Source organism: Cavia porcellus, unplaced genomic scaffold (assembly GCF_034190915.1).
Source record: "Cavia porcellus strain 051 isolate PalLab524CR breed Dunkin Hartley unplaced genomic scaffold, mCavPor4.1 scaffold_18, whole genome shotgun sequence".
Lineage (NCBI taxonomy): Eukaryota > Metazoa > Chordata > Mammalia > Rodentia > Caviidae > Cavia > Cavia porcellus.
This window is the reverse complement of record NW_026947501.1, coordinates 55,462,330-55,485,208: the sequence shown is the minus strand read 5'-3', so window position 1 is coordinate 55,485,208 and position 22,879 is coordinate 55,462,330. Positions and strand designations below refer to the sequence as shown.

The window sequence follows — 22,879 nt, the reverse complement described above, 5'->3', positions numbered from 1 at the left end:
AAACACCATAAAGGACTACCTGTACTGCTGCTGCAACAGCTCTCTAGGTTCAGCCTGGTTTTGAATTCCTCTCCGAAAAATGGCACTGGCCTGCTGTAATTGTCCTTGGGCTTCCAGGTGCCCTGCCCAGGATATGTATAGAGGAGACGACTGGGTTCCGATCCCTTGGTTATACAGAAATTCAAAAAACTGATGAAGATCACTGTTGAACTCAGCCTATAGGAACCCAGAGCACACACATGGAAGAACAACAATGAGGCAGGGTGGAGGGAGGCTGGTTAACAGGTACAGGGTACAACTGGATAGGGAACAATATCTACTTTCCGTACAAAAATAGGGTAACTGAGTGATAATTTTATATTTCAGTATAGGTAGTACAGAGGATTTTGAATGTTTTTAACATAAAAATAAATGTCTAAGGTGATAGATATGCCAATTGTCCCTGAATGATCATTACACCTTGCATACAGGTATGAAAATATCACCTGATACCCCATAAATATGTACAGTTATTATGCCAATTATAAATAAGTAAATATGTGAAGAAAAATAAAAAGATATAGAACAATAGAACTGCTAAATTTAATCTGGCCTGTACGCAGTCAGCCTCCAACATTAATGAGGTTCAAGGATGAATGGCAAACTACAGGTTAGATTCATTCCTTTCCTTCACATTTGATCACTCTCAAATTAACTTTCTATTTCCCAAGATAGTGAGGGTTACCACCACCCATCAGATGATGCATTATTTTGTCTTTATCTAAGCTTACTCAAGTTCCACAGGGTGCTGCTATTTGTAGAATTTATTTTCATGAATAAGTTCCTATTTACCCTACCTACTCCATGTATGATTTTGTTACTCATACCTTCACATCTTTATTCCAGATTAAAGATTTCAGTATTTAAAACCTAAGGCTGCCTTCTCCTTATAGTACTAAATCCAGTTTTTGAGAATGAAAATTTTCATTACTGTACTTGCAATGAATTTATTTTACTCCCAGAAATCATCTTAGCACCTGAGAATGTCTGCTTATGCTCCCTCCCCCATGGATACATCCAACACAATAAATTTTTTTAACTTTTTTGTTTCTATTTAATGTTAGAACAATTATACCCTTGAAATAAAGAGGAGTTTTTTTTTTTTAAGTCAAATTATCAGCTCCATAACACAAAAGATAAGGCTCCAAAAGCACACATCTCTGGCCCTACAACTTTTTAAAATTTTTGACTAGAAATAAACAATTCAAATAAAAGACAATTTAAAATCATCTTAAAATCTAGAGAAAAAAGCAATTGTACAATATGATTATAGACTTGATTATCATCTGAAAGTATACTCACAAATTTTAGACAATAATTGATGAATCTTGGGTCATTGTGGTATCTCTTCTTATCTAAAAATTCCTTCATTAAATGTTCTAATAACATTACCAAGTAATCTTTATTGTCAGGAAAATTCTCTTCTACCCACTGTATGTAACTAGAAAAAAATAGCAGTGTTAATTTTTCATGGGTGGCATATAGTTGGAATAAAGGAAAAAAATGAAAACAACTGAATGCTAACCTTTCCCATTCACCAAGCGGGTCACTGCCCTTGTAGCTCTGCATATGGGTTTCAAACATTCTAGAAGAAAGAAAGTGCACATGGGATATTAGAGATAATTCCTAAGAGTAAAAGCTATTTCATCATGTATATCTATATCATCATATATTATAGATTTCATTTTTGAATAGAAATCTTAAACAGCAACATAAATGATATATAAAATTAAAAAAAAAAATTCACTCAGAAGTAGTCAGAAACTCAGAAGCAGTCAGTGTTTCTCCACAACGAGTTTCCTTCCCTCTTTGTGTTTCTTTCTGTCCCAGGGTCACTATCACCCTGGGGCAGAGATTTGCTGCTCCTTCTGTAGCAGTGCTATTAGGGTGTAGCCCTGCTCAAACTCTTCCCAGGACAGAGGCAGGACTGCACAGACCCAAAGGGGGCTTGTGAGTGAGTTTAGTTGCCTGGGTACTAAAACTTGGGAGATTCCAGATACAGTTTGCTTCCTGGACTCCAGTGTCACACACTGTCCCTGAAGAAGAGCATATGGCAGAAGTATGTATAAACTAACCAGTCCCTAGAGCTCCCAGAGGATCATTTCCCTTATTCACACAAATCTAAGTACAGATTTATGAGGGGTGACATCCGCCCAGCGTGAAAAAGCCACACAGCTATGTCGAGTAAGCAATTAAGGCTCAGAGAACTTTAGGGACCTGTCTCTTCCATGAACAAAGAAAGAACCATGGCTTAAGTGTGACAGCATGGGAAGCTGAGGTAGTAAATTCTAGTTTGCATTTTAAAAAATGTGCATTCATTCTTCCAAGAATAGGTGGTGGTGGTGGCAACAGAAGTGGGAACCAGTCAGGAAGCTACTGCAAAGGCCCAGTGACTGGTGAGTTAGAGTAGGCTGGGGTAGTACCTGTGTGTAATCTGGCACATGTGTGAGAGAAAGAGAGAATGTGCTTACCAAAGGGTCTGTATTCTAGGTATGAGAAGCAAGTTGAGAAAGATAATTAAGTTTTCTATCTGAGAAATTGTAAGTTGTTAAATGGGAATTTAAAAGCAATCCCTTTGTAGGTGATTTCTTTGGCATATTTTTAATTGATTGTTCAGAGAAACTGCAACTCTGAGAAGCTATTCTTCTATAAAGGAAATTTGTATCAACCCACATTAGTGAAGTAAAAAGTAGACTTTCTCTGAGGCTTGCTTATCTGGCCCTTTTCTTTTTGTCTTTTATTTTAATATATCTGTGAGTTTCCACATAAATTTTTTTTTGCCTTTTATCTTACTTTATGGTCAGTTTATTCAAGACTCAATTAAGTAACTTGGAAAACTCTTAAACTACACTATCTTCTAGCATATGTTTCCGTATACAAATGAAACCAGTGTTCCTTCTGACTCAAAGTTCAGAAGCCACAATAGAAAAAAACTGCATAAAAATTAACCATAGCTGGGCATGGTGGCACATGTGTATAATCACAGTACTTGGAAGGCTGAGTGCAGGAGAATCTCCTTCAGTTTGAGGCTAACCTGGCCAGTGGTGAATTGAAGGCCAGCCTAAATTATATATAAGACCTTGTATCAAAGAATTCCCTCATACCACCAAAATCAACTATAATATATGTAATAAAAAGCTTCTACATGTCAAATATGCAAAACAAATTTGAGAACTGACAAGCAGAGTTGGAAGAAAACTGAGGTAATGAAAGGATTTCTAGAAATTGAGAAAGAAATGTACATATCAACCCAATTTTGAAAAAAGAACTGAAGGCATTAAAAAAAAAAAAGGATTTCACAGAGAAATATAAATGATTCCTAAACTTGAACAGATGTTCAGCCTAATAAAACTCAACTCAGTGAGATATGACCTCTTATCCAACAGATTAGCAAAACAAAAAAGAAAAAAAAAAGAATAAATAAATAAACACAGGTCACAAGAATATATATGTAAGCAATGATAAGCCAGGGTTTTCATATCTTGCAGATAAGAAGGTGCCTAAAATCAGCCAAGGGAACTGGCAGTACAGTATTCCCCCCTTATCTAGACTGCTACTGGATGCTTGAAATCATGGATAGTACTAAACCATATCCATACTGTGCTTTTTATATATTATATATATGTATATTCATAAAAAGGTTTGATTTACAAATTATACATATGTACTGTAGTGTAATTTACAAATTAGGTACCATTAGAGATTAATACCAATAATTAATAATAAAATAGAACAATTTAAGCTTTTCTTTGGATGGTATCTTTTCTCCTTAATCATCTGCAACTGCTGGAAATACGGCAGCAGTTTCTTCAGCAAATGCAATCTCTCCAATTAGTCTTTGTAGTTTTCAGCCAAAATAATTTCTGAATCTCTGTAATCAACTCTTACTTGTAGTAAATGGCTTCCTGTCAGTTATTTCAGGGGAGCCCTAGTTGAAGTTTTCCTACGGGCCCACTGCTTGCTGGTATAACACACTGAGGTCAACTGGAACACTTTTTCTGTTCATGTATTCCACCCTCAAATTTAATTTACTTCCTAGATAAGTACTCAATACACGATAACTATAACCCTTATAGTCTGAAGTATGACAGCAAAACTTGCACAAATTTATTTCTGCTTCCTTCACAATTTCATAGATAGATTCATTCTTACCACAGAGCTCAGCAAGCTCAGCATACAATTATTTTTCTTTCCATATTCACTGAAGGACTTTTATTCACCTTTTCAAACATTATGGATTCTTTGAAGCATATCTGAATTGCCAGTAATACCACTCTTGTGCTTTGGAACCATTATTTAGTAAAATAAGGTATACTTGAACACAAGCACTGCAGATACCATAACAAGACAGATCTGCTACCTAATGCTACTGAGTGTCTAGTGGGCAGGCAGCTGTACAATTTGAAGAGATAGGACAAAGAATGACTTACTTCCCAGCAGGGATGGAGCAGTATAGGAAGGTGCAAGATTTCCTGAAGCTACTCAAAATGGCACATAACTTAAAATTCACAATTTGTTTATTTATGGAATTTTTCATTTAAAATGTTTGGATCATAGTTGGTTACAAATTACTAAAATCATGGAAAGTGAAACTGTGGGTAAGAGGGGACTACTATATTTACCAAAGTCACAGATGGATTTGGGAATCCAGAAAACAGATACAACTGTGTATATACAAAATGCCAGATGCACATTTTGTTCCTTGTCATAATACTATTTGCAATAGCAAAAGATTAGCATCAACTGATAGAGGACTATTTAGATCAATACGGTACATGAAATATTATGCAGTTGTAACAACAATAATAAAAAAGTTCCATGAAGGGGCTTTCTTTTTTTTGTTTCTTTCTTTTTTCTTTTGAGACAAGGTCTCACTGTGAGCCCATGGTGGCTTCAATATTGAGATTCTCCTACCTCAACTTCCTAAGTGTTAGGATTTCAGGTGTGTTCCATTATGTTTTTTTCACAGAAATCTCCAAGATACTGTTAGGCAAAAACAGCAGTGTTGCTGTGTTATATTTTATATGAGATGAAGAAGATACATATTTTTTTGGAAAATATATTTTTCAATATATATTTATATAATATTTTTATATCTATATATTTTATATTTTTCCAAAAATATATTTTGGATGTATATATTTTTTCCAAAAAGAAATATTTTTTATATATTTTTTCCCCAAAAAGAAACACCTGAAAAACAAACTAGAAAAAATTATATACGATGGGGCCAGAGAAGACAAGTATGAGTTCTAGAAATACTTTTCTAAATGTTTTAAAAATAACATATATATATATATATTTTTTTTTTCTTTTTCTTGGTACGGGGGTGGGGGTCGAACTCACAATTGCCTGCTTGCAAGGCAGGCGCTTATGCCGCTGAGCTAAATCCCCAGCCCCAACATATATTATTTTTAAAATTTAAAAGTAACTGCTTGTAAATTGAATCTCTTTTTTCTCTTAAGAGGAAAAAAACTTTCTCCTAAAATATGTTTAATATACATAGAATATTTGCTCAGGGTACACATTTCATGTTCTCACACCAACCATATTCCACAGAAAAATGGTTTAAATATTAAATACCGGGTTCACCAGGAAAATTTGCTTTTTGCAGGCCAAAATTAGGTCAGAAATGTCTTATTTCCCTTTATAAGTGTGTATGGGGAGGGGGATGGGGGGTGTAAAAAGATTCCAAAGAGAATACTTTATTGAAGCTACGGGGAAAAGAAAGTAATAACAATCTTAGCCCTCTGATCATAAAAGGACTGATGAAACGAACACGTAATTTTACTTTCAGCCACTTGTAATTTAAGCGTTTTAAATGCTTTTTAAACACAGGCTGGGCCAGTTGGCCAGTCTCCTAAGCTACAAAACAAATGTGAGAAGTTAAAAATTGTTAGGAGGCTGCCACGAATGGCTCGGCAATAAGAAAAACATCTCCCCACCCCCATAAAATGCATTCAAAGACTTTGCAAAAGTAACGGGCGGGGTTATGGGAAGACAGTTGTATAAATTCCCCACGTAGGAGAATTTTCAAATACAAGATTTTGAAACTCCCTCATAACACCGAAGTCCAACAGGGTTTGGGTTTTTGACACACTGGACATTTTTCTTACAAGAGGCGATCAGTCGGGACGAGGGTCCCACGGAGAATAAACAAGGCTTCTGAGGGCCTCACAAAATGCCCAAATCTCCCCACAAACGGTCATGGGGCAGCGCTGCACGGACGGAAGCGGGGTGCAGGAGACCACCTGCCACACGGGTAACCGGGAGTGGCCCGCAGCCCGACCCGGGTGGGACCAACTCCAAAGCCCAGGAAATAGGCTGAGGGGCAGGAAGAGGCGGCGGGGTGGGCAGGGCTGAGGAGCAGGGCCGCCAAACTTCTAAGTCCCCAAACCTCCCTCGGAGGCCTGTATCCGGGGACGACACCCTCGCTTCGCCTCATCCCATCAGACGGACACTTACTGAAAGACATTCCCCGGGTTATCCATCGCTGAAGGACGAGGGCCAACAGCAGGCCTAACAACGCTGGAACTAGCGCCGCCGATTCGAATCTCCCGCGCAGCCGCAGTGGCCGAGCCGAGCGTTGGGAAAGTGTCTGGCCATTGGCTTCCCAGGAAGGCAGGCCGACCAATCACAGGGGCCGTTGCCTGGAGCTCAAAGTCCCGTCCCCAGAACCCAGGAAGTCCCTCCATTTCCGGTAGCCTCGGATTTCAAAGGGACTTGGTGGCGGAGCTGAGAGCTTGGTGGCATCCTAAAAGGACGCAAAGGTGGCGCAGCTGCTTTGCTGTGAGGGACGCTGACTTCCCGCAGATGTAGGGAATTTTTATTTTAATTCTCCAAGTTGTAACTGTGACTGAGACTTCATCCCACGGAAGGCATCGCTGGACCCGAGGTTCCTGACAGGAAAAATTGCCTCAGCCTTTGGGTGCCGACTGTCGCGTCTCTCCGTCCCCTTTAGTTTAAATATATGAATCGCAGTCGTTGTGTGTGACTTACAGAACGAAGGAAAAGAATCCTGTCCGCAGGGCCGGGACTGTCACAGTTAAGGTCGAAGGGCGAGTGATGCGCCTGCGTCTGGCTTAGGGGATTTGGGGGCACCGAGAGAAACGCAGCCTGCGGCCACCTCCCTATCTCTGACAGTTTATTAATCAGCGTCCTGGGCTGTTAGAAAAGAACCCATATGTTAATGTCAGTGGAGTCTTAGTTCTAGACTCGTAAAATGCCGAGGCAAAGAAGGAGTGGTTGGCTGGCAACCCACAGGAAAAACTAAGCGATTTTTGCCTTAATGACTGCAAAATGAAGCGCTTTAGAGTTGGTTCCTTTACTTATACGTGGCCTATACTTACACATGAAGGTCATGAATAGGGACCCTTGTAAATTTCTGGACTTAAACTAGCTTATCTCAAAGGCTCCAGGTAACTGAAACAAGAACAGAAGCGTTCGAGTGGACTGTACAATTCCGGAGAGAAAGTTTTCAGCATCTTTGATACGACAAGGCATCTCTGTGAGACCAACTTCTTAGGAATTATAAAATCCTATAAAGTCCAGAAATACAGATTGTGTTAATATGCCCTAATGAAGAGCACGTTGGAAAAGAGTTAATCTAGCCTTCACGTGCCCCTTGGGGTGTAATAACTGCTGCTCTACCTCTCCAGTTGTTTCAGGGGCCACTTGACAATGCAAGAGAAATATAAAGCACTGTCCTGATTGCCTCCTTTTTGAAATAAGTGCAGTGGATATTTCAGCTTCCTTAGGCCTCTTTATTTTTTTATCTTTTGTACCAGGAATCAAACTCATGACCTTGAGCTTGCCAGGCAAACACACACACCACCACCGAACTAATCCCCAACAGGCCTTTTAAATTCAAAAAAATAAAACTTTAGTAGCGCCAGAGACAGAATTTCTTCTGGCATGCTGATCTCTCTGGATATACACAAATATCCAGTTCGTATGGTTTATTACTGAGAGACTGCTCATTCTGAGTCTTTAGACAAATTCTTTAGACTCATTCTAGTCTTTAGACCAATACTAGATGCTGCCTACCCTTATAGGAACTAAACATTTTTGGCTTCACTAACTCATTTTCAGCTGTGTCTGATGGTGAGTCCATCGATAATTAGGAAATATTGATTGAGCAACCATCACAAACTAGGTGCTGTTGGACTTATATCTGATTACAACGGAACTTGTTCTTAAGAAACTATTGATTTCATCGAGGATGTGAAGATACAGAATCAGAAAACTTTAAAAGTAGAATATGTGTATTTTGAGAGCCAAATGAGAGTTCGCCCCTTCTCCAAAAAGGGAAAGGTAATGGGACACATCTTCATAGGGAAGGTGGGGTTAGTAATAGGAAAGGTCATTCCAGGGATAAATGAGGATTACAGAGGGAGATCATTTTTGTGGACACTTATTCCTTAATGAGGAATAATGATTTTTGTGTATTTGAAAGACTGGTTTAACATTGGATATAAAATCTTGAGTTTATACTTGCTCATCTTAGTAACTGGTTCTTTCTGAAATAAGCATGTGGTTGTAAAGACCTATTGCTAGTTTTGCTTAACTCTGCCTTGTTTCCTAAAAGGCACAGAATTGTCTGCCTCCTCGCTCCCTCACTTCTGCTATTGGAGGTTCCTCTCTTACAGGGCTTGTTAATTTTAAGGTATTCCGGAGGCTCTTTCATATTACCCCTTTTTTTTAAAGGGTGATCCCTCTAAACCTGAGTGCCAATTCATGTAAGTGTATTTAGGAATAATAGGAATAAAATATTAAGGTTGTCAGCAGTGATTAGAAATTGACATTTTTCTAGGAATAATTTCCTACCTTACTAAGTGACTTTCTTTAGTTTTTATCTAGGGATGTCTCTGCCATAGTTGCCTCTGTCATTATTCTTATTTTGAGGAGGAATTAAAATGATCCTCTCCACAATGTGTTCATCTTAATGTCCTTCTTAGCTTGATTAACTTGGTGGTGTCCAGGATTTATTGAGAACAAGGGAAGAGATAGGCAGAAGACAGTAATTCTCAGATGACACTGGCATTGGAGACAGAATGGTACATAAGGAGGAGATCAAATTTCATGGGAAAAGAGTTTTCAACATAATGATAGCTTCAATGTGTAAGAACAAGACTCAGAGATTATTTTGGGGCCTTGGAGAATTGACAGAAATAGTCCATTGAAGTTGGAGAAGGCTATACCTTTGCTTTTAAATGTGATTGGTTGGAGTGGTGTAATGATTAATCTTGGTTGTCAGCTTGTTCAGGTTGAGAGATACCCAGCACATTGACGACTACACCTCTGAGAATATCTGTCTGTGAAGGTTCTGGCAGAGACACCCCCCCCCAAATGTTTGTAGCATGTCCAGTAGGCTGGGGAGTGGAGCAAATGTAAAAAAAATGTGAAAGTGAGAAGCTTACATTGTACTTGTGGTCACTTCGTGCTTGTTGAATGTGTTCTCTTTTTTTCCTGCTACCATCACCAGCACACTTCAGATTCCATAATCTTTAGTCTCTGACCATGAACCTTCACCAGCAGTTCTCTAGGAAGTTTCCATGCCTTTAGCCTCTGATTGGGGCTGTATTAAACTTCCTTTTCCTGAGACTTATAGCTTCTTGCCTGAATACATACAGGTTTTCCAACATCTCTGTCCTTCAAACTACCATTGTGAGACCACCTATGTCCTCTCCAGCCTCTGACTGTGTAAGGCAATCTAATAAATCTCCTCTTACACTTACATACACTCCCTTGTTAGTTCTGTTTCTCTGGCGAACCCTAATCAACAGGTTACCAGGCATTTGTTCTCTTACACAGCAAGTCTAAGTCATGGGAGAAAGACAGAGATAGAGCTTATTGAAAGACATTTCATATGCTGTTTCCTAAGACTAGAGTTATCTTTTCTCTAAGAGTTTTATATTTTATGTGCCAGGAATAAATGCAGAGCCTTCAAACAGCTTGAAGGAAATCTGTAAACTCTGAAATACTGGCAATTTCTGGAAATCTATATAAGCAGAAAATACTAAAGGACTGGCAGAGGTAATGTTCATTTAAAAGAAAAAGTTACTTGTGGAACTTAATGCCACTGATAGCATTCCACCTTCCAGTAATTCAGTCCGTTGCCTTCCTTTATCTCCTTTTATCCTTTTTCCTCAGACTTGGGTTGAGAATGCAGCAAACTGTCCTAGAAATATCTGAGTCTGTTAAATAATAACCCTCACTTCATTAATCAGTCTCCTTTATTTTGTTTCATTTTATTTTTGGCACTGAAAATTGAACTTGTAACCTTGTGCTTGTCAGGCAGGCACTGTGCCACTGAGCTATATCTCTGGCCCCTCTCCCTTTCTTTTGACATTGCCCTTGCCTTAGTTCATTTGTAAACTTATCAAACCCACCCCAAAGAGTAAAAGGGAGATTTGGTTTGACCTGCAAGAGAGCAGCAGACCTGCTGTGTCCAATGCATGCAACTTTTGTAAATCGCATGCAGAAATGTGCTGCTGCAGCTGTCTTTTCCTATAAAACTGTAGTTCACCTGGTAAGCTGATGCAATTTTAAATTTCCATTCTATCAAAAATGATTCTATTAGGTTTCTCTAAATTATTAGGAAGATCAACAAGTAAAGCATTTGTATTTGTACATGGCCTTTTGGTGATTTCACATTTCAACATAATTTCCACACTTCCTGAGAAGGGAAAAACAGGCCACCTCCCCCAGACAGAAAGAAGGCAAATGATCTAAAATCTTAGTATAGGTGACATTTCTTTCTGGGAAATGAAAAAAGAAATCTGTCTCTTGTCTTCATAATGTTTTTCTGACTTTCTCCTGTAACCTTATAGGCTTTTCCGCTTAATTCTGATCTGTCTTGGTTTGTCACTTGCTATCAAAGTTAGTGCAAGGGGCTGGGGATTTAGCTCACTGGCGTTAGCACTTGCCTGGCAAGCACTAGGTCATAAGTTTGATCCCTAGTACCAAACAAAAACAACAACAACAAAACAAAGTAGTGCAATGTTTAGAAAAGGAAATAGATGGTACTGATGTGATCTAAACAAATAATCACAGATACACCATTCATTTCTTTTTTCTGAAAACAGATCAATTTAACTCAGCAGTATTAGAGTTGTGGCCAGTCATGCTTGACACAACATAGAAGATTAGAGAGTCATAATAGTTACAGAAAGCCGAGGAGCAATTTAGAGGACTATCAAATATTATGATATGAAGAAAAAGAGATAAAGGCCTGGTGTGGTGCTGCGCACTTGGAATGCTAGAAGTCAGAGATGGACACAGAATTGTGAGTTTGAGACCAACATGGGCAAATTAGTGCCTTAGTGAAGCACTGTACCAATACAAAAACTAAAGAGCTGAGGACATAGCTGAGTGTGACAGCCCTGGGTTTAAACCCCAGTTCTGGAAGAAAGTAAAGAAATATCGCTCCATTGATTTTTTTGCCATTATTTGAGAGATATCTTTTAAAAAGTAAAAAATGACATAATTAACATTTACACTTGGATTTTAAGTTACACAAACATCAGACATCTTTTAGAATAAAAGACTGACTGACAAGTTGGGAGAGAAATAGCAAATATAAACTTTTAAAAACATCACATCAATGTAATATCACTGCCATCAATATTACTAGTCTTTATTTTACTAATATATGCTGTCAAGGAACTTAAGATGAGCTTTCATATTTCAGACTTACCTGAGTTCAATAGACAATTCTCCAAAGATACCCAAATGGACAGTGTGCATATGAAAGATGCTGAACATCATTTGTTACCAAGTAAATACAAGTCAAAAGCACAGTGAGATTATACTTTGTATCACCATGATGGCTATAATCAAAAAGTCAGATGATATTAAGTGTTGGCAAGCTTTATTCATTTTTTGCTTTGTTTTGATTTTTATCTGAGTCATAACTTCTGAAGATGCCAATGGGATCAAAGCCTAACATCTACCCATTGTCACCACAACCTGGGAGGAAGAATGGAGGTGGCCAGAACAGGGAGCCATGGGTCCCAGCTTCCTGTTTCCCAACCACATTTGATACAGCGTGCAGTGCATTCTGCCATTCTGGTGTTTGTGTAAGAGACTTGTGCCAGTTAATCTAAACTGTCAACTTGACTGAGTTAGGAGATTCCTAGAGAGGTGATTAGATCACGAGGGTGTTCTAGCTGGCTGCTGTTGGAGAAGGTGTGTCATTGGAGTACACCTTTAGAGGATCTCTCTCTCTTTCCCTCTCTCTCTCTCTGTCACTTTTCACCTGTGCTCTGCTTCCTGACTGCCATAAGTGAGCACCTTGGCTTCTCCATACCCTTCTGCCGTGATATTCCTGCCTTTGAGCTGGCCAGCCATGAACTGAGACATCTGAAACTGTGTGCCAAATTAAAGCTCTCCTCCTCTGAGTTGCATGTGTCAGGTGCTTGGTCCTAGCAATAGTAAAGCTGACTAAGAGAGGACCCAAGTGATGCCATGTTATGTGTATTTTGGGCATGATGGTAGAGATTCCTTTTTCCTGGGAGTGCTAAAAGCTTCTGGTCACAAGAAACTAGAGACAAAGTTGCGGTTGTGCTGAATGATTTTGGTGCTAGTCTTTTGTGTGTTCCTGTCTGGAGAGTTGTCTTTTCTAGAAGTAATGTTAATGGATACACATTAATTTAACATGGCTGCTCATCCTCTGCCAGCATTTACCTAAATGTATCTTTGTTATATTTGCCTTTCTGCCTTGCTTGCTGCTATTGCAGTTACTGATGCTCGTATTTGTTTTGTATTTTCATCTTGTATCCCTTTGACTTTGTATTCCCTTGAATTTTGCATATTCATGTACAATGTTTTACTTTAGTATGAGATACTTCTTTTTCCTAATAAACCTATTTGCCTTTGCATTAGTTGCTCCTTGCATTTCTGTGCTGCATTAGTCTGCACCAGGCTGTTTCCTTCAGATGCTGTGATTGCTAGGCAATGCTCTGTTTCTGCTTCTCTTTTAGATATGTTTTAAGATTTCTGATTTTCTAAGGGGATTCCAAGATGTTGAGTAATTGCTTCTGTTTGTTTGGTTTTTTATTTTAAAGGGAAAAAAATCCCAGAAACAACAAGAAGCCAGCAAGCAAACAAAACAACAAAAGCAAAATAACAACAACAGAAAAAAATAACAATAACTATATAAGTTTTGAAAGCAAGATGATAAAAATTTAATGGTGGTTATATTGCATATTTTTATCTTCAAAATAGTTGCTCTGGTTACAGATATAGCAATAAAAAAACACTAAAATGAAACAAAACATTGGATTTCAAAAACAAGACAGAAGGAAATTCCCCACAGTTTCTATAATGAATATTGTTGTCCTCCAAATAGATGCTCAGACTACCAGCTTTAGGCCTGCAAAGTAAATCAAACAACACAAGCATCAAAGTATTTTTGTTTACTCCATCTATTGCCATCTTAGACTGACTTACTCCAAATCTGCCCATTGTTTACTGGGTGGTAGGGGCCGTTGTTTTTTTTTGTCTCCCAGCCAGCACCCCAGCTGACTCACAAGAAGACATGGCTCGACTTCTTGATTCTCTTCCCATTCCCCATGGCAGCTGCCCCTGGCTTGCAGGATGGCATGGCTCAACTTCTTGATTCTCTTCCTGCTCCCCATAGCATCTGCTCCTGGCTCACAGGAAGATTGGTTTTGAGTCTAGTACCCATTCTTAGCTCTTGATGGAAAATCAATTGAAATCATTAATTCCCTTAATAGTTTATCTTCCTGATCTTTGAAACTCAGTGTGTCTCTGGGCTTTGCACCTAGCATTCTAGGAGTGACTTTATTTGATTTGCATATTTATGGGCATCTCTGTTTTGGATAAGTGTCCCTTAAAGTCTTGGTACCTGTGATGGGGCCACTGGGTGGTGGTGGAACCTGTAAGAGGTGGGCCCTAGTGAGAAATCCTTAGATTACTGGGAATATGCTCTCAGAGTATTATGGAAGCCTAGCCCCATCTTCTCCTCTTTTGTTTCTTTGTGATGAGATGAGTAGTTTTCTCCACTGCTTGTTTCTACCATGATATGCTACCTCATCCCAGGCCCAAAGCAGTGGGCTAATCGGTCATGGACTCGAACTTCCAAAACTTGGAGCCAAAGCTTTTCTCTTTATAAGTTAATCATTTTAGGCATTTCATTTTAATGATGGAAAGCTGACTAACATAGGGGCTGTCTTGGTTACTTTTCTTTTGTTGCTGGGAGAAAATATCCAGCATCCAAAATTAAGGTAGGAAAGGTTGACTTAGGTTACAGTTTGTGGAGGTTTTAGTTTATATTCAGCTGGCTCCAAGGCAGGGTGGCAAGGCTGAGAGGCAACCATTCATGGAGGGTATAGCAGATAACAAAAATAGCAAGAGAAAAAGGGTGAAAAGGCAAAAAGGGAGGAGTAAGCCTCTTTCTCTTTCTTACACTGTATGCAAGCTATCTGCCCCAGGGTGAGTGCAGCATTCACATGAGGAATTCCAGCACCAGACAAGAACCGATCACAACTCTAGATTCAGTCACCTTTGAAAGCCCCCCCATGAACATATGAGGTTTTGGTGGGGGACATCCAGACACAAACCATAACAGGGGTCATGAGAAATAAGGGACAGAAAGATTCATTCTCCAAGAAACAATTGAACCCTTTATGATCAAGTGTCTTCTCATTCTTTAGCTACATATGCATCACTGAACATACATATTCCTGTGGTTTGGCAAGGGTTTTGATAACACTGAAAATCTGAAATCAGTTCAGGTACCACAGAAAGTCTGTTTTCTTTCTGTTATTCCTACTTGTTAGTCTTTCATTTTTCTAAAATCCAAGGTGCAGCTTGAACAGTGTTCCTTGTCTTGGACATTAATTAATAAAATATCCTGACACAGTAATCAATACATACTTGAAAGAGGACCAGAAATTTTGGTGAGCTTGATAAATCTTTCCAGATGTTTTGAGTTGCACGGAGCAAAATCCCCAGATCAGATAGCTTTATTCACAAAAAAGTGAATTTATTGGCTTATTTTACTGAAAAGTCCAATGGTGTGTGGGTTTTAGGTACAGTTTGATCTGGACTTCTCTCTTTTTTTTTTTATCGGTACCGGGGATCAAACTCACAACCGCCTGCTTGCAAGGCAGGTGCTTATGCCGCTGAGCTAAATCCACAGCCCCTGGACTTCTCTTTTCTGCAGCTCCTTCAGCTTTGCTATCTATTTATAGCAGTTATTCTCAGGTTGACTGTCTTCATTGCAGGAGTACTGTTAAACCTGCTCTTGGTCCTATATGTTTATTGCATTATCTCAAATGACCTCTGTGTCAATCTGAACTGGTCAGGTTATTTGCTCCCCATGAAGTGCCTCTGAATTACATAGACATAAGCCACACACACAAAAAAAAAATCAGGAGCTTTGAGACATGAAATAGGAAACACATGCTGTGAAGGCAACTGACAGCTATACAATAAATTTCTAGTAATTACACTTCTCTGTCACTTTGAGGAAGAGGTTTAAAAACCACTGTGTAGCTGACTGCAAACTACTGACCCACAGCTGCTTTGGTCACTTATTGACGATTCCTGTTTAGCTTTTTCTAGCTGAGTTAATGGTACTTGTTTAGTTTTTTTGAATACATCTTTTTTCTATTGTAAGGCCATTGTGCTTTCATGGCATTTGGAAAGGGAAAAATTGATTTCAGGAAACATTTTATTTGTGTTTGCTGTTTTTGTAGTTTAGCTCCTTGTACAATGAAAACCTCCATCTTCACAGAAGAGAAATGGACCCTCTGATGAGGTGAATTGGCTCCCTTTCCTCAAATTCATAAATCAAAGTCCTAGCCCTCAAATCTCAAAGTCTCTTTCTGAAGATGGAATACTGAAGTAGGTGGTTAAGTTAGACGAGGCTGTTCGGATGGAATTTAGGTCAGGACTTTAGGTCTCCATATAGGAAGAGAAAACTTGAACATAGACTCCTATGAAGGAAGATAGTGTGGAGAGGCTGAGAGGAGATGACCATGTACGAGTCAAAAAGAGAGGCATGGAATAGACCCTCTGTGATCCTTGGAAGGAACCAATTCTGATACCCTGATCTCAGAACTCTGGCTTCCAGAGCTGTAAGAAAATAATTGTTTTTATGTTTAAGTCACTTAATTTGGGGAACTTTTTTCTGGTGGCCCTAGCAAACAAATATAGGCCCCAGATAATCCTCTGATTAGGCTATATATTCTGTCCCTTGAAGGACTGAGGACTAGTTTCTAAGTGCCAGTCATTTCCGACACCACTGGGGAGGTAGGTAAATGAGGGTCCAACAGGTCAGGATGCAGATGAGAGTAACCCAGCTGGCGACTGGACCAATCACCTTTTCCTTACAAAGTCAGTGTCGAGCAAGACAGAGACAAACTTTGCCTCACAGTCAAGAGTTATCCTGGCACTAATGGTGGTTGATCATAACTTTACAGGATGTTCTTATCAAGGAAGGCATTGAATTACTCCTGCTTTTTGACAGCACCCAATCCAGAGCATAGGACCTGAACCCCCACAGCCTCCGACAATCACCTAACAAAGCCCAAATCCTGTAAATCCTAACACTTTCATAGAGAGGTGTCCCCTTGAGTATGCTGTCTCCCTTGTGACAATGAACCAATAAACCTAGCTTTGTTCCTAGTCATCTTTGACCCACAGATGTTAACAGGAGTTTCAGATCCCAGTTCTGACTTTGTTTTATAAACACATCAGTCAGTGGGGTTCTTGCAGCCCACCTCATCTAGGGTAATTTGTAAAGTTTAGTTCAACTTGACAGCATTAACCTTTGTTTTTATATTACTATTACTTAAATAGCTACTACTGATTATACTGTAATAACTTAGTATTATTATTTTGAATTTTGCTTCCTTTGTGTCATGTGGAATTTCTTAAAATAGAGTGTGGTGGCTTAGGAGGATTTCGCTTAATAGTAATGATGAATACTTTTTTAAAAAAATTTTATTTAAAAGGAAAAAGAGAAAAACACAAAACAAAACAAAGCGGTGTAAGGGTACAAGTAATACAGAACTACAAAAAAAAAAAAAAAAACAAACAGTAAGAAATCACCAGTTAATAGATTACATATTATCATCTTAGAGATAGTTGCTCAAATCACAGTATCAAAGCATACAAAGTGGACTTTCAAACAGTGAGACTGCAAACAGTTGTGTTCAATGATCCAACCAAAAACATTAATATGGTCAGCTATTTAACACTCCTAAACACACTTGTTGTTATATCCTTTAGAGCTCTTTTTTTCCTTCTCTTTTTTACAACAAAATCCACACATTTTGGGTTTTATTACTCCTTAGTTCTTATTACTTTTTTGGGGGGGGAGAATAAAGTCAAATATGGCAAAACAAAGCTGTCAGTCAAAACCAAGGATAGACATAGCACATGATGTAAAACAGAGTACAAGGTTATCAACAATGCTTGTCAACAATGTCTCTTGTTTCCTTAAAAAGAATTGTCTATCTCATTAGATATTATAAAGTTGAACAAAACAGTAGAGAACAAGACCAATGAAACTTAAGCATTGTAAACATTACAGGACTTCCAAAGGAGACAATAGTCAAACCAGAATGGGCATCTTAGTGAATCTTATTGCCTTCAAAGTAGTTGCCTATACCCTCAAACTTGATACTATCCTACAGAATGGAACAGAGTCTAATCAGTCAAAACAAGATAGTGGGAGTATTACAGGACTTCAAAACAAGTTAATTGGAAATCAAAAAAAGTTACTATTATATATCCTGCTAATTTTTTTAATTTTTCCCCTTAATTAAAAAAACCATAAAAATAACTAAATATTTTTTTAATGAATAAGGGAGAGATTGAGATAAAAGAAGACATAACAATATAACAATACAGGTCAGAGCATGACTGTTTCAGCAACCTAGTGCTTCACCACCAAATAACTCGACTTAATAGTAGTTACCATAGTGTCTATCTTTTTCCTTGAAATATTTGAATAAAACTTCATATACTATAGCTTCAAATATTTCCATATCAAGAAGCCCAGAATAAAGCCTTTCCAATTAATAAGTGAAAACTTTATAAGGCTTCAAGGCCACATAATGGAGAATCATGATTACCACATATTTTTATATATTTGAATCATTACTTACATTAGGGAAACTATTCGGTATTCACACATGCGAGATTGATTTATTTCACTTATGAGTATGGTCTCAAGCTGCGCCCATTTATTGATAAATATCTCAATGTGATTCTTCTTTATAGCTGAATAATACTCCATTGTATAGAAATACTACAACTTTTTTATCCATTCCTCAGTTGATGGACACTTGGGTTGTTTCCAAGATCTGGCGATTACAAATTGTGCTGCTATAAACATAGGTGCACATATATCACTGTGGTATGATGCTTTCAGTTCTTCTGGGAATATGCCTAGAAGTGGAATAGCTGGAATAAATGGGACTTCCAATCCCAGCTTTTTGAGAAATCTCCAGGCTGACCTCCACAAAGGCTGCACCAGTCTACACTCCCACCAACAGTGTAGGAGAGTTCCTTTTTCCCCCACAGCCTCTCCAGCATTTGTTGTTGTTGGTTTTTTTGATCCTGGCCATTCTTTCAGGAGTGGTATCTCAGTGTGGTTTTAATTTGCATTTCTCTAATGACCAATGATGATGAACATTTTTTCATGTATTTATTTGCCATTTGCATTTCTTCATCTGAGAAGTGCGTATTCATCTCACATGCCCATTTTTGGATTGGATCTTTGAATTTTGGGGGTCTGAGTTTTTTTAAAATTCTTTATATGTTTTAGACAAGAGTCCCTTGTCTGAGAGAGAGTTCACTAAAATCTTTTCCCAGTTTGTGGGTTTTCTTTTTACTATGCTGGAGATTTCTTTTGACATGCAGAAACTTTTTAATAAGAAGTGGTCCCAGTTATTGATTCTGGGAAGTATTTCCCGTGTGGTTTGAGTCCTGTTCATGAATTCCTACCTACGCCTATGTCTTCAAGGTTTCTACCCAATTTGTCTTCCAATAGATTTAGTGTTTCTGTTTTTATATTCAGATCTTTGACCCATTTAGATTTTAATTTAGTACATGGTGATAGACATGGGTCTAGCTTTAGTTTTCGGCAAATGGAGAGCCAGTTTTTCCAGCACCATTTATTAAAGAGACTGTCGTTCTTCCAGTGAACCTGCTTGACTCCTTTATCAAAGATAAGGTGGTTGAGTGTGTTTGTAGTTGTGGTTGTATCTTCTAATCTATTCCATTGATCTTTGGCTCTGTTTTGATTCCAATACCATGTTGATTTTACTACTGTTGCTTTGTAGTATAACTTCAAGTCAGGGATTGTGATGCCTCCTGCTTTGTCTTTGCTGCTTAGAATTGCCTTTGCTATTCTAGGTCTCTTCTGGTTCCAGATGAAATTTAGGAGTGATTTCTCTAGATCTATAAGGTATGTTGATGGTATTTTTATTGGGATTGCATTGAATCTGTATAACAGTTTTGGGAGAATGGCCATTTTCATAATGTTTGTTCTTCCTATCCATGAGCAAGGGATGTCTTTCCATTTTCTGAGATCATCTTCAATTTCTTTTTTCAGTGTATTATAATTTTCACTGTATAAGTCTTTCACTTCTTTCCTAAGAGTAATTCCTAAATATTTCATTTTTTTGCTTGCTAATGTGAAGAGTGTAGTTTCTCTTATTTCCCTCTCTGTGATTTTGTTGTTCGTGTATAGGAATGCTATTGATTTCTGAGTATTGATTTTGTATCCAGCCACATTACTGAATTTATTTATTGTATCTAAGAGTCTTTTAATGGAATTTAGGGGGTCTTCTATGTAGAGTATCATGTCATCTGCAAACAATGATAATTTAACTTCTTCTTTTCCTATTTTTACCCCTTTTATTTCTCTCTTGCCTAATTGCTCTGGCTAGTACTTCCAGTACTATATTAAATAGGAGTGGTGATAAAGGACATCCTTGTCTTGTGCCTGATTTTTAAAGTAAAGGCTTTCAATTTCTGGCCATTTAGTATGATGCTGGCTGTTGGTTTGTCATAAATGGCCTTTATTATATTGAGGTAAAGACCATCTATTCCAATTTTCTGTAAAGTTCTTATCATGAATAAATGTTGGACCTTATCAAAGGCTTTTTCTGCATCTATAGAAATGATCATGTGATTCTTATTTTTCGCTTATTGATATGGTAGATTACATTTATTGATTTATGTATATTGAACCATCCTTGCATTCCTGGGATGAATCCCACTTGGTCATGGTGTATAATCTTCTTGATGATTTGCTGGATCCTATTTGCCAATATTTTATTGAGGATTTTTGCATCTGTGTTCATTAGGGAGATCAGTCTATAGTTCTCTTTTTTAGTTGGGTCTTTCTCAGGTTTTGGTACTAGAGTAATATTTGCTTCCAGGAATGACTTAGGAAAGATTACTTCCCTTTCAATTTCATTGAATAGTTTGAGGAGTGTCGGCATTAGGTCTTCTTTGTATTTCTTGTAGAATTCTGCAGTGAATCCATCTGGGCCTGGGCTCTTCTTGGTGGGTAAGGACTTAATTTCATTTTCAATTTCATTAACAGAGATTGCATTATTCAATAGTTTTACATCCTCTTGATCTAGCTTTGGTACTTCATATGTTTCTAAGAATCTGTCTATTTCTTCTGTGTTATCAAATTTTTGAGAGTAGAGGTTTTCGAAATAGGTGTTGATGATCTTCTGTATTTCTATTGGGTCTGTAGTGATTTCACCTTTTTCATTTCTTATTGCATGAATTTGAGCTTTTTCTTCCCTTTTTTAAATAAGGTTGGCTAGGAGCTTATCGATTTTATTTATTCTTTCAAAGAACCAACTCTTTGATTCGTTGATTCTTTGGATTGTTTTCTTAGTCTCCATTGCATTGATTTCTGCTCTGATTTTTATAATTTCCTCTCTTCTTTTGGCTTTGGGCTTGACTTGCTCTTCTTTTTCTAGCTGTTTGAGGTGTAGCATTAAGTTATTTATTTGTATTCGTTCTGTTTTCCTGATGTGGGAATTCAGTGCAATAAATTTTCCTCTGAGGACGGTTTCATTGCATCCCACAAATTCCGGTAAGTTGTATCTGCATTTTCATTTTCTTTTAGGTATTGTTTAATTTTTCTTTAATTTCTTCTGTGACCCACTGATTACTCAAGAGTGTGTTATTCAGTTTTCATGTGTTTGCGGGATTTTTGCAGTATCTTTTATTATTAATTTCTAATTTCAAAGCCCTACAATCTGATAACATGCAAGGGATGATTTCAACTCTTTTGCATTTGTTTAAATATGTTCTGTGAGCTAATATATGGTCTATTTTAGAGAATGATCCATGTACTGCTGAGCAGAATATGTATTCTGATGTTGTTGGGTGGAATATTCTGTATATGTCTATCAAATCCGTTTGTTCGCAGGTGAGATTCAGTTCTGTTATTTCTTTGCTCATTTTCTGTCTGGTTGATCTGTCCCTTGGTGTCAATGGCGTATTAAGGTCTCTTGTTACAATTGTGTTACTGATAATTTGAGTTTTCATTTCTGTTAATAGTTTTTTTATATAAATGGGTGCTCTGGAGTTTGGTGCATATATATTTAAGATAGTTATCTCTTCCTCTTGGAGTTTTCCCCTAATGAGTCCTTTATGATCATTGTTGGTTTAAAGTTCACATAGTCTACAAACAGAATGGCTACTCCTGCTTTTTTTTTGGATCCCTGTTGCGTGAAGTATTGTTTTCCATCCTTTGACTTTCAATATGTGAGTATCCTTCTGTGTTGGATGGGTTTCCTGTAAACAGCATATGGTTGGATTTTGTTTCTTGATCCATTCTGCTAGTCTGTTTCTTTTGATTGATGCATTGAGATCATTTACATTAATGGTTATAACTGTTATATGCTGGTTTATTGTTGACATGTTATCTCTCTGCTGTTGCATCTTTATCTTTCTGTTCTGTTTAATTATCTGTTTTGCTTAGTGGTTTTTTCCTTTGTGTATCTAAACTGTCTCTCAATATTTTTTGCAGGGTTGGCGTGGTGTTAATGAAGTTCTTCAGCTGTTCTTTGTCATGGAAGTATCGTATTTCACCATCGATTTTGAAAGGTAGTTTTTCAGGGTACATCAGTCTAGGTTGGAAATCATTTTGCTTTAGGATCTGGAATACTTCACTCCATGCTCTTCTTGACTTTATTGTTTGTGCTGAGAAGTCTGCTGTGATTCTGATAGGTTTTCCTTTATAAGTGATCTGTCTTTTCTCTCTGACAGCTTTTAGTAATCTATTCTTGTGTTGGATTTCTGGGATGGTGATTATTATATGTCTGGGTGTAGTTTTATTTTGGTTATGACTATTTGGAGTTTTATATGCTTCACTGATCCTGATGTCGGTTTCTGATCTCATGCTTGGGAAATTTTCAGCTATTACTTCTCTAAATATCCTCTTGACATCCTTTATGTTGTCCCCTTCTTTTTCATTAATCACTATCATTCTTATGTTATTTTTCTTTGCATTGTCTTGCAGTTGTTGAATTGTTATTTCCTGATTCCTTGTTATTTTTAAAAGATCTTTCCTTTCCTGTTCACTAGCTGCAATCCTGTCTTCAAGGCCTGACATTCTATCTTCACTTTCATTAAGGCAGTTTTTACAACTTTCAGTGGAGTTTTTTATTTCCTGTATATCTCTGTGCATCTGCATTACGTATTCTGTTTGTTTCTTATATTGCTCGTCTAAGGATTCTATCTTTTTGTTTAGCTCCTCCAATTTTTTATCTGTGTTTTCTTTAGATATATGCAGAATCTCTTTCATTTCTTTTATCATTTCTTCTTT

The 22,879-nt window shown here is 37.7% G+C and overlaps 1 protein-coding gene and 1 long non-coding RNA gene across 2 annotated transcripts in view; one reads left to right on the top strand and one right to left on the bottom strand.

The window, feature by feature from the left end:
- The window catches only part of Bub1 (BUB1 mitotic checkpoint serine/threonine kinase), a 37,550-nt gene extending 30,892 nt beyond the window's left edge, over nt 1–6,658 (bottom strand). The window contains exons 1-4 of the mRNA XM_013147386.2: nt 6,505–6,658; nt 1,565–1,624; nt 1,342–1,480; nt 20–216 (exon numbers count right to left, since the gene is read on the bottom strand). Coding sequence (XP_013002840.1) covers nt 20–216; nt 1,342–1,480; nt 1,565–1,624; nt 6,505–6,530 — 422 coding nt within the window. The 5' untranslated portion in view covers nt 6,531–6,658. The remainder of the gene's footprint in view (nt 1–19; nt 217–1,341; nt 1,481–1,564; nt 1,625–6,504) is intronic.
- Nucleotides 6,659–6,734: 76 nt separating this feature from the next.
- Nucleotides 6,735–22,879, top strand: part of LOC134471369 (uncharacterized) — a 33,706-nt gene continuing 17,561 nt past the window's right edge. Inside the window, exons 1-2 of the long non-coding RNA XR_010040806.1 lie at nt 6,735–8,352; nt 22,082–22,158. This is a non-coding gene — a long non-coding RNA (uncharacterized LOC134471369). The remainder of the gene's footprint in view (nt 8,353–22,081; nt 22,159–22,879) is intronic.